Below are 16,518 nucleotides of genomic sequence, written 5' to 3' on the forward strand. Positions count from 1 at the left end.
TCCTAGGAGCTGGGAAATTGGGAGGGGTGAGGCAGTTTGGAGTTCAGGCTTTAAAGGACACTTTCAGAAAAAGAAAAAGACAGGCTCCTGAGCCAGTCAAAGCAGCAGGCAGAGGCGCACATCCTCTCCCCTAGGGACAGTTTAGGAAGAGCCCACCCGCCTGCTCCCCACCTGACAACTCACAGCCACTTCTCCCCCAATCCATCCCTCAGCCATCCACGTCATCCGTCACTTCCGACGAGAAGGTGGACTATGTTCAAGTGGACAAGGAGAAGACCCAGGCCCTGCAGAACACCATGCAGGAGTGGACAGACGTGCGGCAGTCCTCGGAGCCCTCCAAGGGCACCAAGCTGTGACACGGGGCCGGGAGGCAGTGTCTCCAGAGCGGGCCCCTCCCCTTGCCTCCCCTCTGTCCTCTCCCCTGGCCTCCTCCCTGCCACTCTGGCCTTCGAAGCACTTCGCATCAGGGACCCTGAACCGTTCCCAGGGAAGCGAGGGCCTGATTGAGGCACTTCCTCTGCCCACTCAGGGTCCACCTCTGATTTTTATTGGTAATGGCCATGCCTCTCTCCACCTTAGTTATAGAGCTATTGCCAAAAAGCATTCTTCAGCCTCTTCCTGCCCTTTAGACCTGAATATCTACCGGACACGCGGAGGGAGGAGCTGGGCTCTGAGCCAGATTCTGCATCTTGCACCCGGTCACAGCCCCCCGCCCTCTCCCCTCCAGCGACTGGGCTACCTCTCCCTCAGTCCTGGAAGAAGCCAGTCGTCTCACTGACCCAGGGAGCCAAGGGTAGGCTGACCAAAGTGGGTGTGGGCTTCTCCATCCCTTTTCTTGGTAGGGAGGAGGCAAGACCACCAAAAGGTGGAGTCAAGAAGGAAGTTTGGAGGTGATCTTGAGGGACAAAGGAGTTAGAGCCAGACGCAGAAAGGCAGTTGATAGCTGGCGTGCATAAGAAAGGCAGGAGGATGAGGACTTCGAGGAGCAAGGCTTGAAGCCCAGGAGCTGGCAGGTGACAAAGACACTGTGGGTCAGGGCCCCAGGCCGGTGGAGCCCCGGGGCTGCAGAGTAAACGTGAAGAAGTGAGATCATCGGGGAGCAATGTGCATGGCGGTGTGACCCGAGGACAGCTCCCAGCCCCGATGACGACGGAGAGAACAGGGCAGAGCAGACTGGGACCTAGAGGACAAAGTATGGGAATGGCTGGCGGCCTGGGCTTTGCGCCGGGTCCCAAGGCAGGCGTGAGTGTGGCCCGGATTCCTCCTCGGCCAGGGCAGCCCATGCAAGGCCTTCATGGGGTCTCCAGCTCCTCTCACCTTCTCTTGCTCCCTCAAGCGCCAGGTGCCATGTGGGACTCAAACCTGGCTGCAGGCACAAGACAGGCCCCCAACTACCCTGGGGTGGAACCCTCCCTCCTACAAAACAATGACTTCCCATCATGTTTGACGGAGGTGTTTCCTGTGAGCACATGTGCACGCACCCCTCACCAGCCCACGGGCGTCTGACCATTCTAAGAACTCCCACTGAGAAAAAAGGGTGCAAGACATTGACAGTGGCCCAAAAAGGCTAGAATGCTGAGGCAGGAGTGCAGAGGGAGGACGCAGGGCTACTTCTTTGGGAAGGTGTTTCTAGGAGACGGGGCCTTAGAGGAAGATATGCCCAATTTTTTAGATGGTAGGGCAGGGCTAGGGTCCAGTGGAGGAAGGAGAGACTTGGAAAGCCTTGAACTTTGGGAAGAAAAGACCTCTTTAGGAGGCTGGCCTCAGGCCTTGGTGTACCCCACAGGTGACATGACCTACACTGAGCCATGCCGGCATGCTCTGCCCAGCCCTATCCCTTTAAAGCCTGTGAAGTGGCTCATGGCAGGCAACCTGTGGGCCCAGGTATTAATGTCCCTGGTGTCCAGGCGCATCCCCTAATGACCCCTGGGGGCCTTAATAATGTCAGCATTTTCAGAATGTGCCATGTTGTGAGTGAAACTGGCTGGAGCCTTCAGAGACCCAGCTGGTCACACCTCATTTCCCCAGAGGCATCCTTGTAGGTCTGGGTTCCTCTTGCTCCCAAACTTTTCTTGTGAAGCTCAGGGTAGAGATGGAAGGAAGTGCAAGAGGGACTTAGCCAGTGGCAAGCAGGAAATCCAGGTCACAGTCCCACCCCTCCTCTTGGCCTAGCAAGGGCCCCAGAATGGGGGTTCCTCCTCAGCCAGTGCAGTCCACACAAGGGTGCATTCTGCCTGGGGCTCCCCAAGGAGCCTTCCTCGCCCCCTGCAAGCTTCACCTCTGCAAGGTGTAAGACACTAACGTAGGAACAAGAGAGTGCTTCTCGGGGGGCCCCCTCCCACAGCTGTTGCTCCACTGTTTCAAATCACGCCCTACAGCTTCTCTCAGGAGGGTCTGGATCATCAGGAATGGGCAGCACCAGAGCATTAGCTACTTACCCTGGTCCCCTCCCTAGATTAGTTTTGGTAACTTCTACCTTTGAAACCTTCAAATACTACCCATTCCCAGGAGTGAAGCACAACCATTACAAAGTCATTGACTGGAGAATGGGCTCAACCCCAGTTTGCCCTGTGGCCCCTAGGCTATGGCCTCAGCCCCAAGCAAGGGAAGCCAGGCTTGACCACGAACTCTGAAGCCCTGCCCTGTGGGTGGGGGGGCGTCATTCTGGGACGCACCTTGCTCTTTGGGGCCCGGGCCACAGTGGCCTGCCCACTGGAGGGTCAGGCTGTCATGTGCTATTTGGTGGTATGTGTTCGTGTGTGGTTATCGGTTACATGTGTCTTGAAATTTAGAGTCATTTCGCACAGAATTGTCACTATTTGTCGGGAAGAGAAAATGGGCTAGGAGAAGCTCAGTCTTAGGTTCTTGCCCTGTTACCATTTAAAATTGACATTTAATTTTTCAAATCACTGTTGGTGCCTAATCACTTAAGTTATTAATTTATTCTGTTTTCTTTTAAAAATTTGTAACATGTATTTATCCTGGGGGGGAGGGGGGGAGTAGGTGATCAAGTGGGTCCTGTTTTTGCTGTGGCAGCACATGGTACAGGCCTAGAGCTTGCAGGTCCCTTTTTACTGTGGTGTTGGAGCAGGACAATAATAAAGTCCATTAGAAGCAACCAGAGAGGGCTGCCTTGTCTGAAGAGGATGGGATCCACACACAAAGCCCAGCTGGGGGCCACCCACATGTAGGCTTAAACACATTCTCAACAAGTTTACTCTCTCATGGTCCCAGAAGGTCTACGTGCCTGTCTGCACCACTTTCATTTTAATAATAGGAATGTACTCAGTATGCTTCTGGGCTAGGAATAAGACTGAACCCTTACCTCAGGCTCTGCATTCCTGATGTGTAACATGGAAACTATAGTAACATCGGCCAAATCTCCTTAGAAGGCACACAGGACTGGGGACTGTGGAAGTGAATTCTGAGTGACCTGGTATCAAACTATTGGCTTGCTTTTGCTGGTCCCTAAGATCTCCAGGGTCTGTGCTATTTGGGCCAAAACATCAGCACAGGCCCACAACCCTTGCAGTCCCTGCCACCATGCCTTCTTTGTTCTCCCAAAGAGCAGAGCCCCTGCATGCCTCTCCCACTCCCAGAATGGGAAGGAACTGGGTGTCAGCTGTGGAGTGACTGGGGGTGGCCTGTGCCCAAGTCTGGCCGCAGAGAAGTCACACACCCTTCCAGGCTCTGAGAGAAGGAAGAAATAGCTATTTCTGGGAAAAATCCTGACAGCCACCAGGCATCTAACCCCTCCCTGCCCCACCACCAGGCCTCACCTACCCGTGGTACGTCACACAAGGCAATGGGGCAGGAGGGATACCCTCCCTGCTGCCTAGACACAGCAAGAAACCAAGGGTACAGCAGACACCACAGCCACTGACAGAGGAAGAATGACATCTTTAAAGGCTTCAGAGAACTTTTTATTCCTGTTTGAGACCTTGGGTCTCTCTCTCTCTCTCTCTCTCTCTCTCTCTCCATTAGAAGGTGTACAGCAGTGTCAGGGCACAGAGGTCAGTATCTGATCCTCACCAAACCAGCCCCCAGGTCCCCACTCTAACAGCCAACCAATGAGCTGAGCCCGCCAGCTCTCCCCAGAAGGACAGCTCCAAGAGAAATGCAAACATACTTGCCATAAAATAAGGACTCTTATTTGCATCAGAAGGGGGATGCACTTGGTGGCATCTTGGGCACAGAGGCAGCTGAGGGGGGCCGTCCTCACTTCTATGCAGGGTTGCTTGGTGTGGAGAGACGATCTCTGATCCTGCGTCAGGCTGCATCCCACCCACGTGCCTCAAAATAAACAGTGTTACCTCTGAAATCCCCTCAGAGAAACAACGTGGCCAGATCCGGCTCTGTTTTTTACACTGTAGAGTATTAGGATTGTCTGAAAGGGAAATGCTACTTGATGGCAAGACACCGGAGCTGTGAAGGTCAGCCCTGCTGGGGGAGCAGGGCCCAGAGCGCATCCAGCTAAGCTGCTTTGAGTGGACCAGGACACTTGGGTGTAAGATCTTGATGGGGCTGATCCCCGTCAGGGCCTGAGGCCTAGTTTAAAGGGCTCACCTCAATATCTGGGGCTCCAGGTGGCCTTCAGGCCAAGGAGCAGTGTTCCAGAAGCTCCCTCTCCACCTTTCTTGCCTTTCGAAGGCCCTACATCAGGACTGAACCTGCCTCCACAGCCTCCCTTTGACCCCACATGGCAGTGCAGCTCTGCCTGGGATCTGGGCCCCCACCTAGTTGCCAGAAGGAAGGGGTCCAGGCCTCCCCACGATTGGCTGTGGCCCCTGCCCCCCCACCCCACACACACACAAACGGCCAGTGGACGGTTCCCATTAGAAGACCAGTCTGTGGAAGTCACCACCATTGCCCCCTGCAGGGTTGCAGCCCCCAGGAGAACCTTCATCCTCGTCCTTATCTTCGTCAAAGCCCCTCCCCCAGTGTGGAGATGCGGGGAGTGCAGAAATGTAGGCTGCCCTGCTCCGGGCCTCCTTCTCCTGCTCCTGGAAACAGACAGGAAACTTAAAATTAAGGCCCTGCAGCCAGGGACCTCCCTTCACTCCCTCCCCAGCACAGCACCTGCGTCTCTCCTTGTGTCCCTCGGGCCAAGCACAGAGGAGCCGGCTTCTGCCCTGGAGGCATTCTGGCCCATTCCTTCAAGACCATCCCTCCTCCTCCCAATAAAACCCCCAGCCCCCTGGAGGGAAGGAGCTCACTCATACTAGACTGTGAATAGCTGACAAGGGCTAAATGTGGCACCAGGAAGCAGGAGGACCAGGGACTTCAAGGGTCATGTCCCAGCAAACAGGGACCGCCCCACAGACTTCCTGACCCAGCTGTGCAGCTGACTCCCTCTCGAGGCTCTAGGAACTGACTCCCCTGTGAGAAAGCTCTTCTTCTGCCCAGCTAAGGCCGGCCTCACAGAGACACCTCACCACGGGCCCTGGCCCTGCCTGGACAGCCCTGCAGAAACATAAAAGCAGGCCCAGCATCCCCACTCCACGACCACCTTCCCCACGAAACACCCACCCATCCACAGTTCTGGCCTGCCGCTTCCAGTTCTTTGCAGCCAGTACCTCCCACCCCAATTTGGCCAGAATTCCTGACTTTAGAGGTGGCGGGAGGCATGGGGACCAGTGACGGAGGAGCTCAGGGGTAGGGTGGCCCCTGCACAGTCCGGTAGCACTCTACACACTCACACTTGACTGTTCACCTATTGAGCCCCATGCTGCTGCTCCAGCACACTTGTGAGAGCTGTTGATAAATATCAGATGATTATGAGGTGTTTGTTCCTCTAAGATGCCTGCCTGGTCCACCAATATACCCCCAGCACTAAGTGACAGGTGAGCAGATAAAGACGAGACTCGGGGGCAGTAACATCTCAGCCAGTACTGTGCCCAGAGGGTCGGCTCCGCTCACCTGCAGGTAGAGGATGTTGTCTTTGGAAATAGCTTCCATCAGGTCTTTGTGGAGGGCGGGCTCTGTCCGGACTCCGGGAGAGCCCGGCTCAGCCTCGGGCCCCTCCGCAGGACGCTGCCGGTAAAAAAGCACATAGGCAGTGTCCTTGGGGAAGAAGGAGGTGATGTTGCTGACAGACTCGAAGGAGGAGAAGGACACCCGAGTGTCATTGAACAGGTACCACTGGTTCTCAGGCTCAGGCCTGTCGGCCGCTCCCAGAGCAGGTGCCGGGCGGGCAGCGCCCTCGCGCGCATAGCAGTAGTAGTGGCCGCTCTCCGAGGACACGCCCGAGTGCACCACGACGCTGCAGAGGTCGTAGGCCTGGCCTCGGCCCCCGGCCAGCGGTAGGCGCAGCAGCAGCGGGATGGAGACCGCGTCCAGGATCTTGCGGCGCCGCATGGTGCGTGGGTCGAAGGAGAAGCGCAGCAGCGTCAGGACGAGGTAGCGCGGCCCCTGGCTCAGCTCCACCGCCCTCTCGGCCTCCTGCAGCGAGGCACACGACTCGCAGTAGTAGCGGTTCTCGGCCATCAGCCTCTCAGGGGTCAGGAAGTAGTTGACCAGGTCGAGGACGGAGCGGGAGCCCTCCCCGGAGGGGGCGGCGGCGGCGTCCCCGGGGGTCCCTGGCCCCGGGCGGTCCTCCTCCTTCCCCTTCTCGGCCTCCTTCTCCGTCTCCTTGTCCAGCTTCTCCCGCTCCTCCTGCTGCTGCGCCTCCCCTTTCTCCTCCTTCCTGCTCGCTTCCCCCTCTGCTCTCGCCTCTGCTGCCCCCTCGCTCTCCAGCTTCTCCCGACTGCTCGGCGCGCAGGGTCCCGGGAGTCCCAGGCCTCCGAGGTCCAGGCCGGTTGGGGGGGCGTCCCCCGCGATGCAGTGCTTCCTCTGCCTCCGAGGGCCCGCCCCGCTTGGAAGCTGGGCCTGGGACGGCGGCGGGGGCTCCCGGGCGCCCACACCTTCCGCAGGGACCGTCACTGAGCCCAGGCGGCGACCGCCGCCGCGCTCGGCAGGCGGGAAGGCCAGGGAGAGGTCCGTGAACGCCTCCTCCCTGGAGGAGACACTGAGGCAGTGGAGGCAGCATATCCGAGTGACAATCTTGCCTCCAAACATCTTCTCCACAGAGGTTGAACTTGGGCTCGGGGGCTCCTCGGGAGGGGAAGGCAAGCTGGACTGCTTGAGCTTCTGGCAGATCCTGGCACCCGTTTTCTCCTCTTCATGCAGCCTAGAGCAGGGAGCACAGCGGCTTCTGCACACACACAGGTCCAGCTCCAGTGCGCTGGCCTCATGTGCACCTCCACCTTTCTCAGCTGGCCTCACCTTAGAACACGTGCAGGAGTATGCACAGGGACAGATACACACACAAACCAGCATCTGTGCGGGGCCCTCACAGCCCGGGCACACACGCTGCATGCTTACCTGCATGCACACACACAAACCTGCTACTAAAGAGGTGCCATGTTTATGTGCATGTGCCGCCAGAGCTGTGACCAACACACACACATGTGCACTTGGGCAAGCACAGCGCAGCATGCACACGCACACCTTCCCCTCCCAGGTTACGAATCAGATCAGCATCTACCAAACTCCCACCACCCAGCCCCCACCCCACACTCACAGCACCCTCTCCTCCATGGCCTGCCCAAGTGCAGTGCTGCACCGCCATTTCCAGGCAGAGGCAGCAAAGCCAGGAGGAATGGGGTTTCCCACAGGCACCCCCCAGGCCTGGGGAGCCGAGCCTCCCCCCTTACCGATCCAGCAGGTACTTCAAGTACTCTGAGCAGTCCTGCTGTGTGCCGGGGCTGAACCAGGGTGTCCAGGACGCAGAAAGGAAGTTCTCTGGAGAAATGGCAGGCCTCTAGCACCAAGGCAGGTGAAGAGCAGGGTCAGGAGCAGGAGACACCCACCAACCACCCCTGCAGTGTGCCCGTCTGAGGGGCTGCCTGGGGACTCTGCCCCAAACTTCCCAGCCTCCTCGCTGAGGCCCCCGCCCCTAGCTGTCCCGACCCATCCCATCCCACCAGGTGCATGGAGCCTATAAAGCAGGGCATGGAGATGAACAACCCTCCAGGAATTTGCTTTTTCCTGGCACCTATTTCTCTCCAGGCATTTGTTTATTCCCATTCTCTCTGCCTAAAACACCCTTCTGTCAAAAGCTTGGCTACAGAGTTCAAGTCCCAGATGTAGTAAGCGCCAACTCGTTCCACGTCGTCTTCCCAATGGACCCACACCCAAGTCATGATCTACCCCTCTCTTTCTCGCTTGTGTATGACACACTGCATTTCCTTTGTTCAAGCACTGCAGCTGTTATCTGCAGGTCTGTCTTCCTCACCAGGCTCTGTGCTTCACGAAGGCAGGGACCATGGCATATTCATCTCCGTGCCCCCACACACGGTCTTCAAGTTCCATGAAGGCAGAAACAGTGAATAAAACAAATACAGCCCTCGGGGTGCCTGGCAGTGTGACAGCTCCAAAGGACAGCAGGTGAACAAAGTGACACCTCATGCAACAGACTGAACCACCGACAGGAGATCTGGGCAGTGCAGGGGGGCCTCCAGGAGGTGGTCCCTCTCCCACCTAGTGAGGGCACTGAACCAGCCAGGGACCTGGCCACGAACCATGCCAGCCGGGACTGGAGCTCCACAGCTTACGGCAGACATGGGGGCTCACGGCAGAGGCAGGCGAGCCCTGGGGAAGAGAAGGGGTCCAACCTCCTCCTCCCCACCCACCCCAAACCCGCCCACTCACCTGGCTGTGCTCCAGGAAGGCGAAAAGCCACTGCAGCTTGGCCATCAAGGGCTGTGAGTTGTTCTCAGTCAAACGGAGCACACAGCGCCTGAAGCTTCGAACACAGCAGGAGCACCCGGGGTGAGCCAAGGCCCCCAAGGGGCCCCTCCCTGCCCAGACCCCAGGCAACCCAGAGCCGCCAGGCTAACGGCGGAATAGGCACCTGTAGCTCAAGCCCGGGCCCACAGCCAGGGCGAAGGAAGTGGGGGATTCAGCCTGGACAATGAGGGGACCCCGCAGTCCCTTCCAATTCTGACAGCCCATGACTCCAAGACTCAAGATTTGAATATCCTGAGATCTTCTGGTCCCAGGGTTCCATGACTGGAAGTCCCCGACATGCTCCACAGTCTGTGCCTGTATCACCACCAGCCACTGACATCCTTCTCCCTGCTTCCCCAGAAATGGGGCTCAGATCCATCCAGAGCCGCAGGACTTGCTCAGCCCCCGACCCTCCAAGTCAACTTTACAGCCCCAGGTCCTCCCAAGTTGTTCCCCTGCCTCCAAATGAGGCAGCTGAGGGTCCATATGAGGAATATGCTGAAAGAAGGGGATGCTGTTGGAGTAGACTGACTCCCAGGGACAGGGGTCCAACCCAATGGGAGACAGGAAGGAGCCCCTCCTGACCCATACCCCCTGGAGCAAACTGACTCCTGGGCCCCGGCTCAGCACCTGTGCTCATAAGCATCTCTGGGTAGGCATGTCTCCCCAGCCTGAGCCCCGCATGCAGAAGAGCATGATCAGAGTGGAGTGCACTTTGCAACAAGCTAAGTTCAGGAATAGACTGAACATTTGGAAACTTGTATAGCACTTTGACATTACTCAACCATATAAGCACACGATTTCTCTGATCAGTCACTTTTATCATATTTCACAAAAATAACAATCTGCAGCAAGCCTGAAAGTAGAAAAACAAAATAAAAGCAGTCCTTCACCCGTGCTTCACCTTTGAGAAGCACAGCAGCAGATCACATTAGGAAGACCGAGAGATCAGCCCCAGCCTCCCCCTGCTGGACCTGAAGCTCAGAGAGCAGAAGCCAACTCGAGGCCCTACCATAAGGCAGGAGAAAGGATTATTTTCACTGTATCTTTAAAAAAAGAAAAAGTCTAAGTGTGGTGTTGGTGAGAGAATAGTTGAATAGAATAGAAAGCAGAGCTCCATAAATATTGTCAACTGATCTTTGACAAATGAGCAAAGGCAACACAATGGAGCAAAGAGAGTCTCGTCAACAAATGGTGCTGGGACTGCACATCCACATGCACAACAAGGCATCTGGACAAAGAGCTCACACCCATCACAAATCCACTCAGAATGGATCACACACCTGAGTGTAAAATACAAAACACCAAACTAACTCTAGGGAGGTAACAAAGGAGACCTACAAGACCTTGAAGATGAGGTGATACCTTTTAGAAAAACACCAAACACATTATCCATGAAAAAAATAACTGATAAAGCTGGATTTCATTAAATTTTAGACTTCTGCTCTGTGCAAGACAGTATCAAGAGAATTACAAGACAAGCCAAACTCTGGGAGAAAATGTTTACAAGAGACACATGTGATAAGCAAAACCTTTCATCTAAAATATACCAAAAGCTCTTAAAACTCAACAATAAGAAATCAAACAACCCAATTAAAAAATGGGTAACCCTAACCGTGGGAGGTAGGGTGTCCAAGCTAGCAGCATAGGAAGATCCTGAGCTCACCTCATCCAGTGGACATGGCAAATCTACAGTCAAGTAGGAATTATTTCCCTCTGGAAAAGATCTGAAAGCCAGAAGAACTGCTCTCCACACCAAAGGATAAAAGGACCACATCAAGATGGGTAGGAAAGGCACAGATATGGTCTTACAAAATACCCTACCCGCAGCAGAGCAACACATGATGGGGAGATCTCACCAGACATGCTTCTTCCAGAGGGAGGGATTGGTACACAACACTGGACACCCCAGTACCTGCAATCTGCAATGCAGAGATGATGCCCCAAAATGTTTGGTTTGGAAAGCCAATGGGTCCCAAAATGTTACAAGAAACTGCAATTCCCCTCTTGTAGGGCTGACATGCAGTCTCACTCACCCCAAGACCCAGCAAACAGCAGTTGGAAAAGCAAAAAGATTATATGTGAGGGAGCTTCATCTGCTGATCTGAAGGCATCACCTGGAGGGGCAGGGGACGGTGGAGGGACTCCCTGGGGATAGAGGCACAGGTAGGTGCCATTAGGGCACACTCCCCACAGCCTGCCGGCACAGCAGGCCACCTGAATGCCACACCCTCACTGCCTTGCTGGGACTGAGAGGGCAAGTGGTGGTGGCCCGCGCTAAGCTGGAGGACACATGCAGCTGCCACACTCCCCAGCTCGCTGGCAGGGGCTGGCGAGCACCAGCAGGGGTGGCATTCTCCCGCACCCAGCCTAGAGCCAGCATGCACACACCACTGCACCATGGAGGCTACTGAGCATGTGCGGTCAAGGCACTTCCCACTGCCTTTCTGAAGCCAGTGAGTGCGCCCCATCTGCTACACTCTCCAGCTCCCTGCTAAAAGCAAGTGGGTGCACACAATCCACACAGGGACACCCCTGATCTCCTGGACTTGGTGGCCAAGATGGCTGGCATTTTGAGCACCACAGGACTGTAACAACTGGAAGGACAGTTCTTGACAGACCACCCCCCCAAGGCAGTGCACTGACAACAGGCTGAACACAACTGCAGTCCCCCTGTGAAAAGTGCCCAGTTATATATCCTGGAGCTTCAGCCCAAAGGACAGGCTTCATACTTCCCACACATCTAGAAGCTAAGAAGGTGCTCCCAGGAAACATGAGCAGGGACACACCACCCTGCACAGCCCCTGGCCTTGCTACAGTCCAAAAGTACTTCCCAGAAAGGAGCTTATACAGGCATCTGGAGCCCTGATTTTTGCAACTGTTGCCAGGGACACCTCCAGATCTCCTGGTCTAGAGGCCACCAGAGATGACAATCTTGAACCGTACATATCTGCACACTTTAAAAGCTGCTGCCTGAGGGTATGGATTCCAATTAGTCTTTCACCAGGAGCTGAAATTCCTCCCCTGGGACCATTGACAAATTGTGGCCCACCTCAAAAGTGGGGAATATTAAGTTTAGACAATCACAAAGGTTCGAGAGACAACCAAGAGGATCATTAGCTATACAAGCTCACTTCCTTGAGACTGAGGGAGGTAGGTGCTTTGCCTAATATATAAAAACAGAATCAAGCAAAATGAGTAAACAAAGAAATATGTTCCAAAAGAAAGAACAAGCTAAAATCTTAGAAAAAACACCTTGATAAAATGGAGGTAAGTCATCTACTTAATGAAAATTTCAAAGTAATGGTCATAAAGATTCTCACCAAACCTGGGAGAATGATGCACATGGTGAGACATCAACAAACAGAAAACACCAAACAGAAGACACAGAGCTGAAATACATAACAACTGAACTGAAAAATACACTAAAACGGTTCCACAGCAGACTGGGTGAGGCAGAACAGATCAGCAAACTGGAAGATAAAACTAGGGAACTCACCCAGACGCTGCAACAAAAAAGAAAAAAGAATTTTAAAAAATGAAGATAACTTAAGGGACTTGCAGAACAAGATCGTGCGGAAGAACACTCCCATTACAGGCATCCCAGAAGAAGAAAGAGAAAGGGGCAGAAAATTACTTGAATAAATAATGGCCAAAAACTTCCCTAATCTAGGGAAGGAAATAAACATCCAGGTCATGAAAGCTCAGGGAGTTCAAGAAAGATGAACCCCAGAGAGCTACAGCGAGACACATTTCAATCAAGATGTCAAAAGTTCAAGAGAGGACATTAAGAGTTGCAAGACAAAAACAACTTGTTACATACGACAGAAACCCCACACAACAATCAAATTTCTAGGCAGAAATTCTGCAGGCCAGACAGGAGTAGCACAATATATTCAAACTGCTTAAATGAAAACTTCCAACCAAGAACACTCCACCCAGCAAGGCTATCATTCAGATTTGCAGGGGATGTAAGGAGTTTTCCAGACAGACAAAAGGAATTCATCACTGCTAAACCAGCCATACAAGAAATATTAAAAGACTGCTTTAAGCTAAAAACGATTGGCACTAATTAAAACAAGAAAACATATGAAATAAAAATCACACTGAAAAAGTAAACACAGAGTAAAGGTAGTGATTAACCACTTATAAAGCTACAAAGGTTAAAAGACAAAAGTACTAAACTTAACAAAAAACTAAATAATTAATGAATACACAAAATAAAAAGATCTGAAAAGTGATATTGAAACATAACACATGAGGGGGGAGCAGTAAAAAATGCCATTTTGTGTTGGCAAGGTTGTGGAGAATGGGGAACCCTTCTACACTGCTGGTGGGAATGTAAATTAGTTCAACCATTGTGGAAAGCAGTATGGAGGTTCCTCAAAATGCTCAAAACAAACTTACCATTTGACCCAGGAATTCCACTCCTAGGAATTTACCCCAAGAATGCAGCACTCAAGTTTGAAAAAGACAGATGCACCCCTATGTTTATCGCAGCACTATTTACAATAGCCAAGAATTGGAAGCAACCTAAGTGTCCATCAGTAGATGAATGGATAAAGAAGATGTGGTACATATACACAATGGATTATTATTCAGCCATAAGAAGAAAAAAAATCCTGCCATCTGCAACAACATGGATGGAGCTAGAGGGTATTATGCTCAGTGAAATAAGCCAAGCGGAGAAAGAGAAATACCAAATGATTTCACTCATCTGTGGAGTATAAGAACAAAGGAAAAACTGAAGGAACAAAACAGCAGCAGAATCACAGAACCCAAGAATGGACTAACAGGTACCAAAGGGAAAGGGACTGGGGAGGATGGGGGGGAAGGGAGGGATAAGGGGGGGGAGAAAAAAGGGGGTATTATGATTAGCATACATAATGGGGGGTGGGAGAAAGGGGAGGGCTGAACAACACAGAGAAGACAAGTAGTGATTCTACAACATTTTGCTATGCTGATGGACAGTGACTGTAAAGGGGTTTGTGGGGGGGACCTGGTATAGGGGAGAGCCTAGTAAACATAATATTCTTCATGTAATTATAGATTGATGATAAAAAAAAGAAAGAAAAGGGGGATTACTCCCTGATAGGATAAAACTAACTGCAAATCACCGATTAATGCATGCTTTAAATATCCTTAATTTTGATCATTTAAAGGGTGTCAGATGATCAGCTATGGAAGTACATTTTTCTGATAATATTCCTTTCTCTTAAAAAAAAAAAACACAGTTCCTGTGTGGTGGTCTCCAATAAGTTCTTCACAATGGTATAAAGGGCATATCAAAGTGTGGGCAAAGGGTTTGTTTGTGTTTATACAGAGGATCAAAGCCTAAATTGGCTACCCAGAAAATGAATTAAGATACGATATGAAGAAGAACTTCCAACATCAACATTCTCTGGAAGAGTCATTCCAGAAGATGAACATCAAAAAACTCCAACAAAGATCCTGGCGCTGTTGCAGTTGTAGCTGTATTCATCCCACCGGTTCCTGGACTTGCCATTGGAATGAAGAAGGAGATATCTAAGCTGGCCTGTGCATACAGTAAAACAACAAATTTGACTGGATCTATACTGTTGGAACTCAACCAAGAATTAGGAGAAGTGCAAGTTGCAGTGCTCCAAAATCGTGCGACTATAGACTATCTACTGTTAAAAGAACATATGGGATGTGAACAGTTCCCAGGAATGTGTTGTTTTAATTTGTCTGATTTTTCTCAAACTATTCAAATTCAGTTAGACAATATCCATCATATCATTGATAAGTTTTCACAAATGCCTAGGGTGCCTAACTGGTTTTCTTGGTTTCACTGGAGATGGCTGGTAATTGTAGGTCTGCTTTGGTTATGTAGCTGTATTCCTATTATGTTAATGTGTGTGTGCAATTTAATTAGTAGTTTAAAACCTATACATGCTGAAGTTACTCTACAAGAAGATATGTCAAAGAAATAATCAATCTTCCCATGTTTTCTTCCGTCTGCTACTTCTATAGCTTTTCTTCTTCCTTCCTAATTACAACCCTTAAGTAGAATTCGTGCCTCATATCGAAATTACTGAGTATCATAATTCTTCCATTGGTAAAGATACCTCAAGACAAATGCTGGGCATAAAAGCCACAGGGCATAAATCTGCAAAGAAGTAAAAAGCTAACGTTTTCAAACAATATTGCCTCTCTCTCACTTACCAACTTTACATTTCCCTGTATGGCCCCAGAAGATGACTGGTTAGCCAGAGACGGGTAAGATTCCTCAAGGGAGGAACAACCTAAGACAGGCACAGTCGCAGGGGGGCCATCAGGTGAGAAATTGGGGATCAACAGAGGTGAGGCTTAGAACCTCACCCCCCCTGTTTTGAGAGAAATCTTATGCATCCGTGGATGTTTTGTTGCCCTTGTCTAGCTTGGATTAATACTTAGCCTATAGGCACACACCTGATCATCTACATTTGCCCTGTTACAGCACTAAACTATGTTTTCTACCTTTATCTTGCATCTACCTACCACTTCAGCATTTTATTAATAATAATAATAATAATAATAAGGGAGAAATGTGGGATTCACATATAAATCAAGTATAAAAATCAAACGAATAATCATATTTGACCTGTTTATAGTTCATGATGAGTGATCAAAACCGAAAGTTTCTGTGATGACTGCCCTTGCACTGTTCACCATGTAAGAACTTGTTCGTTATGCTTCAGAAGATTGGAGACTGTTGAGAATTAGGCTTGGGGTGGATTAATGATTGTGCATTGAGTCCCCTATACAGAATTTTATTGTTGTTAACAACCATATGATCAATAAATATGAGAGATGCCCTCTCAAAAAAAAATAATAATAATAATAATAACTGAGGATTCTGAAAAAAAAATGCCATTTTGAAAAGTTTTCAAATTTAAGTTGCTATGAGGTGGGTCCAAGATGACAGCACAGAAAGCCCCTGGGCTCACCTCCTTCCACGTAAACAAGTCTACACCTACACACAAAGCAATTCATCCCAAGGAGGAACTGAGGCCTCAGTGAATGAACACCTGCACAAGGGATAAAAAAGATCACATTTAAAAATGGCAGGAGAGGAGACACAGTGGAACCCCACCCCCAATGTGGTCCTACAGTAAGGAGGGATTGCACTGAGCTACTGGAGTGCAGATTCACCTGCCCTTTGGGATGGAAAAAAGCTGCAATTGGAGAGTTTAAAGGCTGAAAACACTGTAAATGAAAGAAGCTGACTTTCAGAACTAAAGCAAAAGCCAAATGGCAGGCGAATGGCCAGAACTCTCTACAGGACCAGAGGCGCTCGTGAGCACCATTGCTCACATTCCCCTGGATATTACTGGTGCAGATGGGGGCACAGTGAGCAGTCGCTTCTGATCCCCCAGACATTGTTAATGCACACAAAAGCAGGGCAAGCACCACTATTCATGTTCCCCTGGACGTTACTGGTGCAGATGGGAGTAGGGTGGACATAACTGTTTAAGGTCCCACTGTACATTGATAGTAAAGACAGGAACAGGGTCAGGATGCACACACAAGTTCCAGACATAACAGAGGCGTCCTCCTATCCACTCTCACACCCAAACACACCTGTCAGAGAGATCCACCAGATCCACCAAGGTAGCACTAGGGCAATGCTCAGGCAATTCATGCTGCCCACACCCCTTTCATCCCTGGTCACCCCAGTGACACAGCCCTGGCTGGAGCCACCTAAGAAACCCCTGGACTGTGGCTGTCCCCATGACTCCACCAGCA

At 51.4% G+C, this 16,518-nt stretch overlaps 2 protein-coding genes across 3 annotated transcripts in view; one reads left to right on the plus strand and one right to left on the minus strand.

The window, feature by feature from the left end:
• Window positions 1-2,911, plus strand: part of GAB2 (GRB2 associated binding protein 2) — a 186,507-nt gene extending 183,596 nt beyond the window's left edge. For both annotated transcript variants that reach the window (XM_036895510.2, XM_057507193.1), the window contains one exon: window positions 213-2,911. In XM_036895510.2, coding sequence (XP_036751405.2) covers window positions 213-356 — 144 coding nt within the window. In that variant the 3' untranslated portion in view covers window positions 357-2,911. The remainder of the gene's footprint in view (window positions 1-212) is intronic.
• A 353-nt stretch (window positions 2,912-3,264) lies between these two features.
• The window catches only part of USP35 (ubiquitin specific peptidase 35), a 51,679-nt gene continuing 38,425 nt past the window's right edge, over window positions 3,265-16,518 (minus strand). Inside the window, exons 8-11 of the mRNA XM_036895508.2 lie at window positions 8,692-8,785; window positions 7,695-7,801; window positions 5,920-7,168; window positions 3,265-5,003 (exon numbers count right to left, since the gene is read on the minus strand). Coding sequence (XP_036751403.2) covers window positions 4,836-5,003; window positions 5,920-7,168; window positions 7,695-7,801; window positions 8,692-8,785 — 1,618 coding nt within the window. The 3' untranslated portion in view covers window positions 3,265-4,835. The remainder of the gene's footprint in view (window positions 5,004-5,919; window positions 7,169-7,694; window positions 7,802-8,691; window positions 8,786-16,518) is intronic.

The sequence above is a fragment of the Manis pentadactyla genome, chromosome 9, assembly GCF_030020395.1.
Source record: "Manis pentadactyla isolate mManPen7 chromosome 9, mManPen7.hap1, whole genome shotgun sequence".
Lineage (NCBI taxonomy): Eukaryota > Metazoa > Chordata > Mammalia > Pholidota > Manidae > Manis > Manis pentadactyla.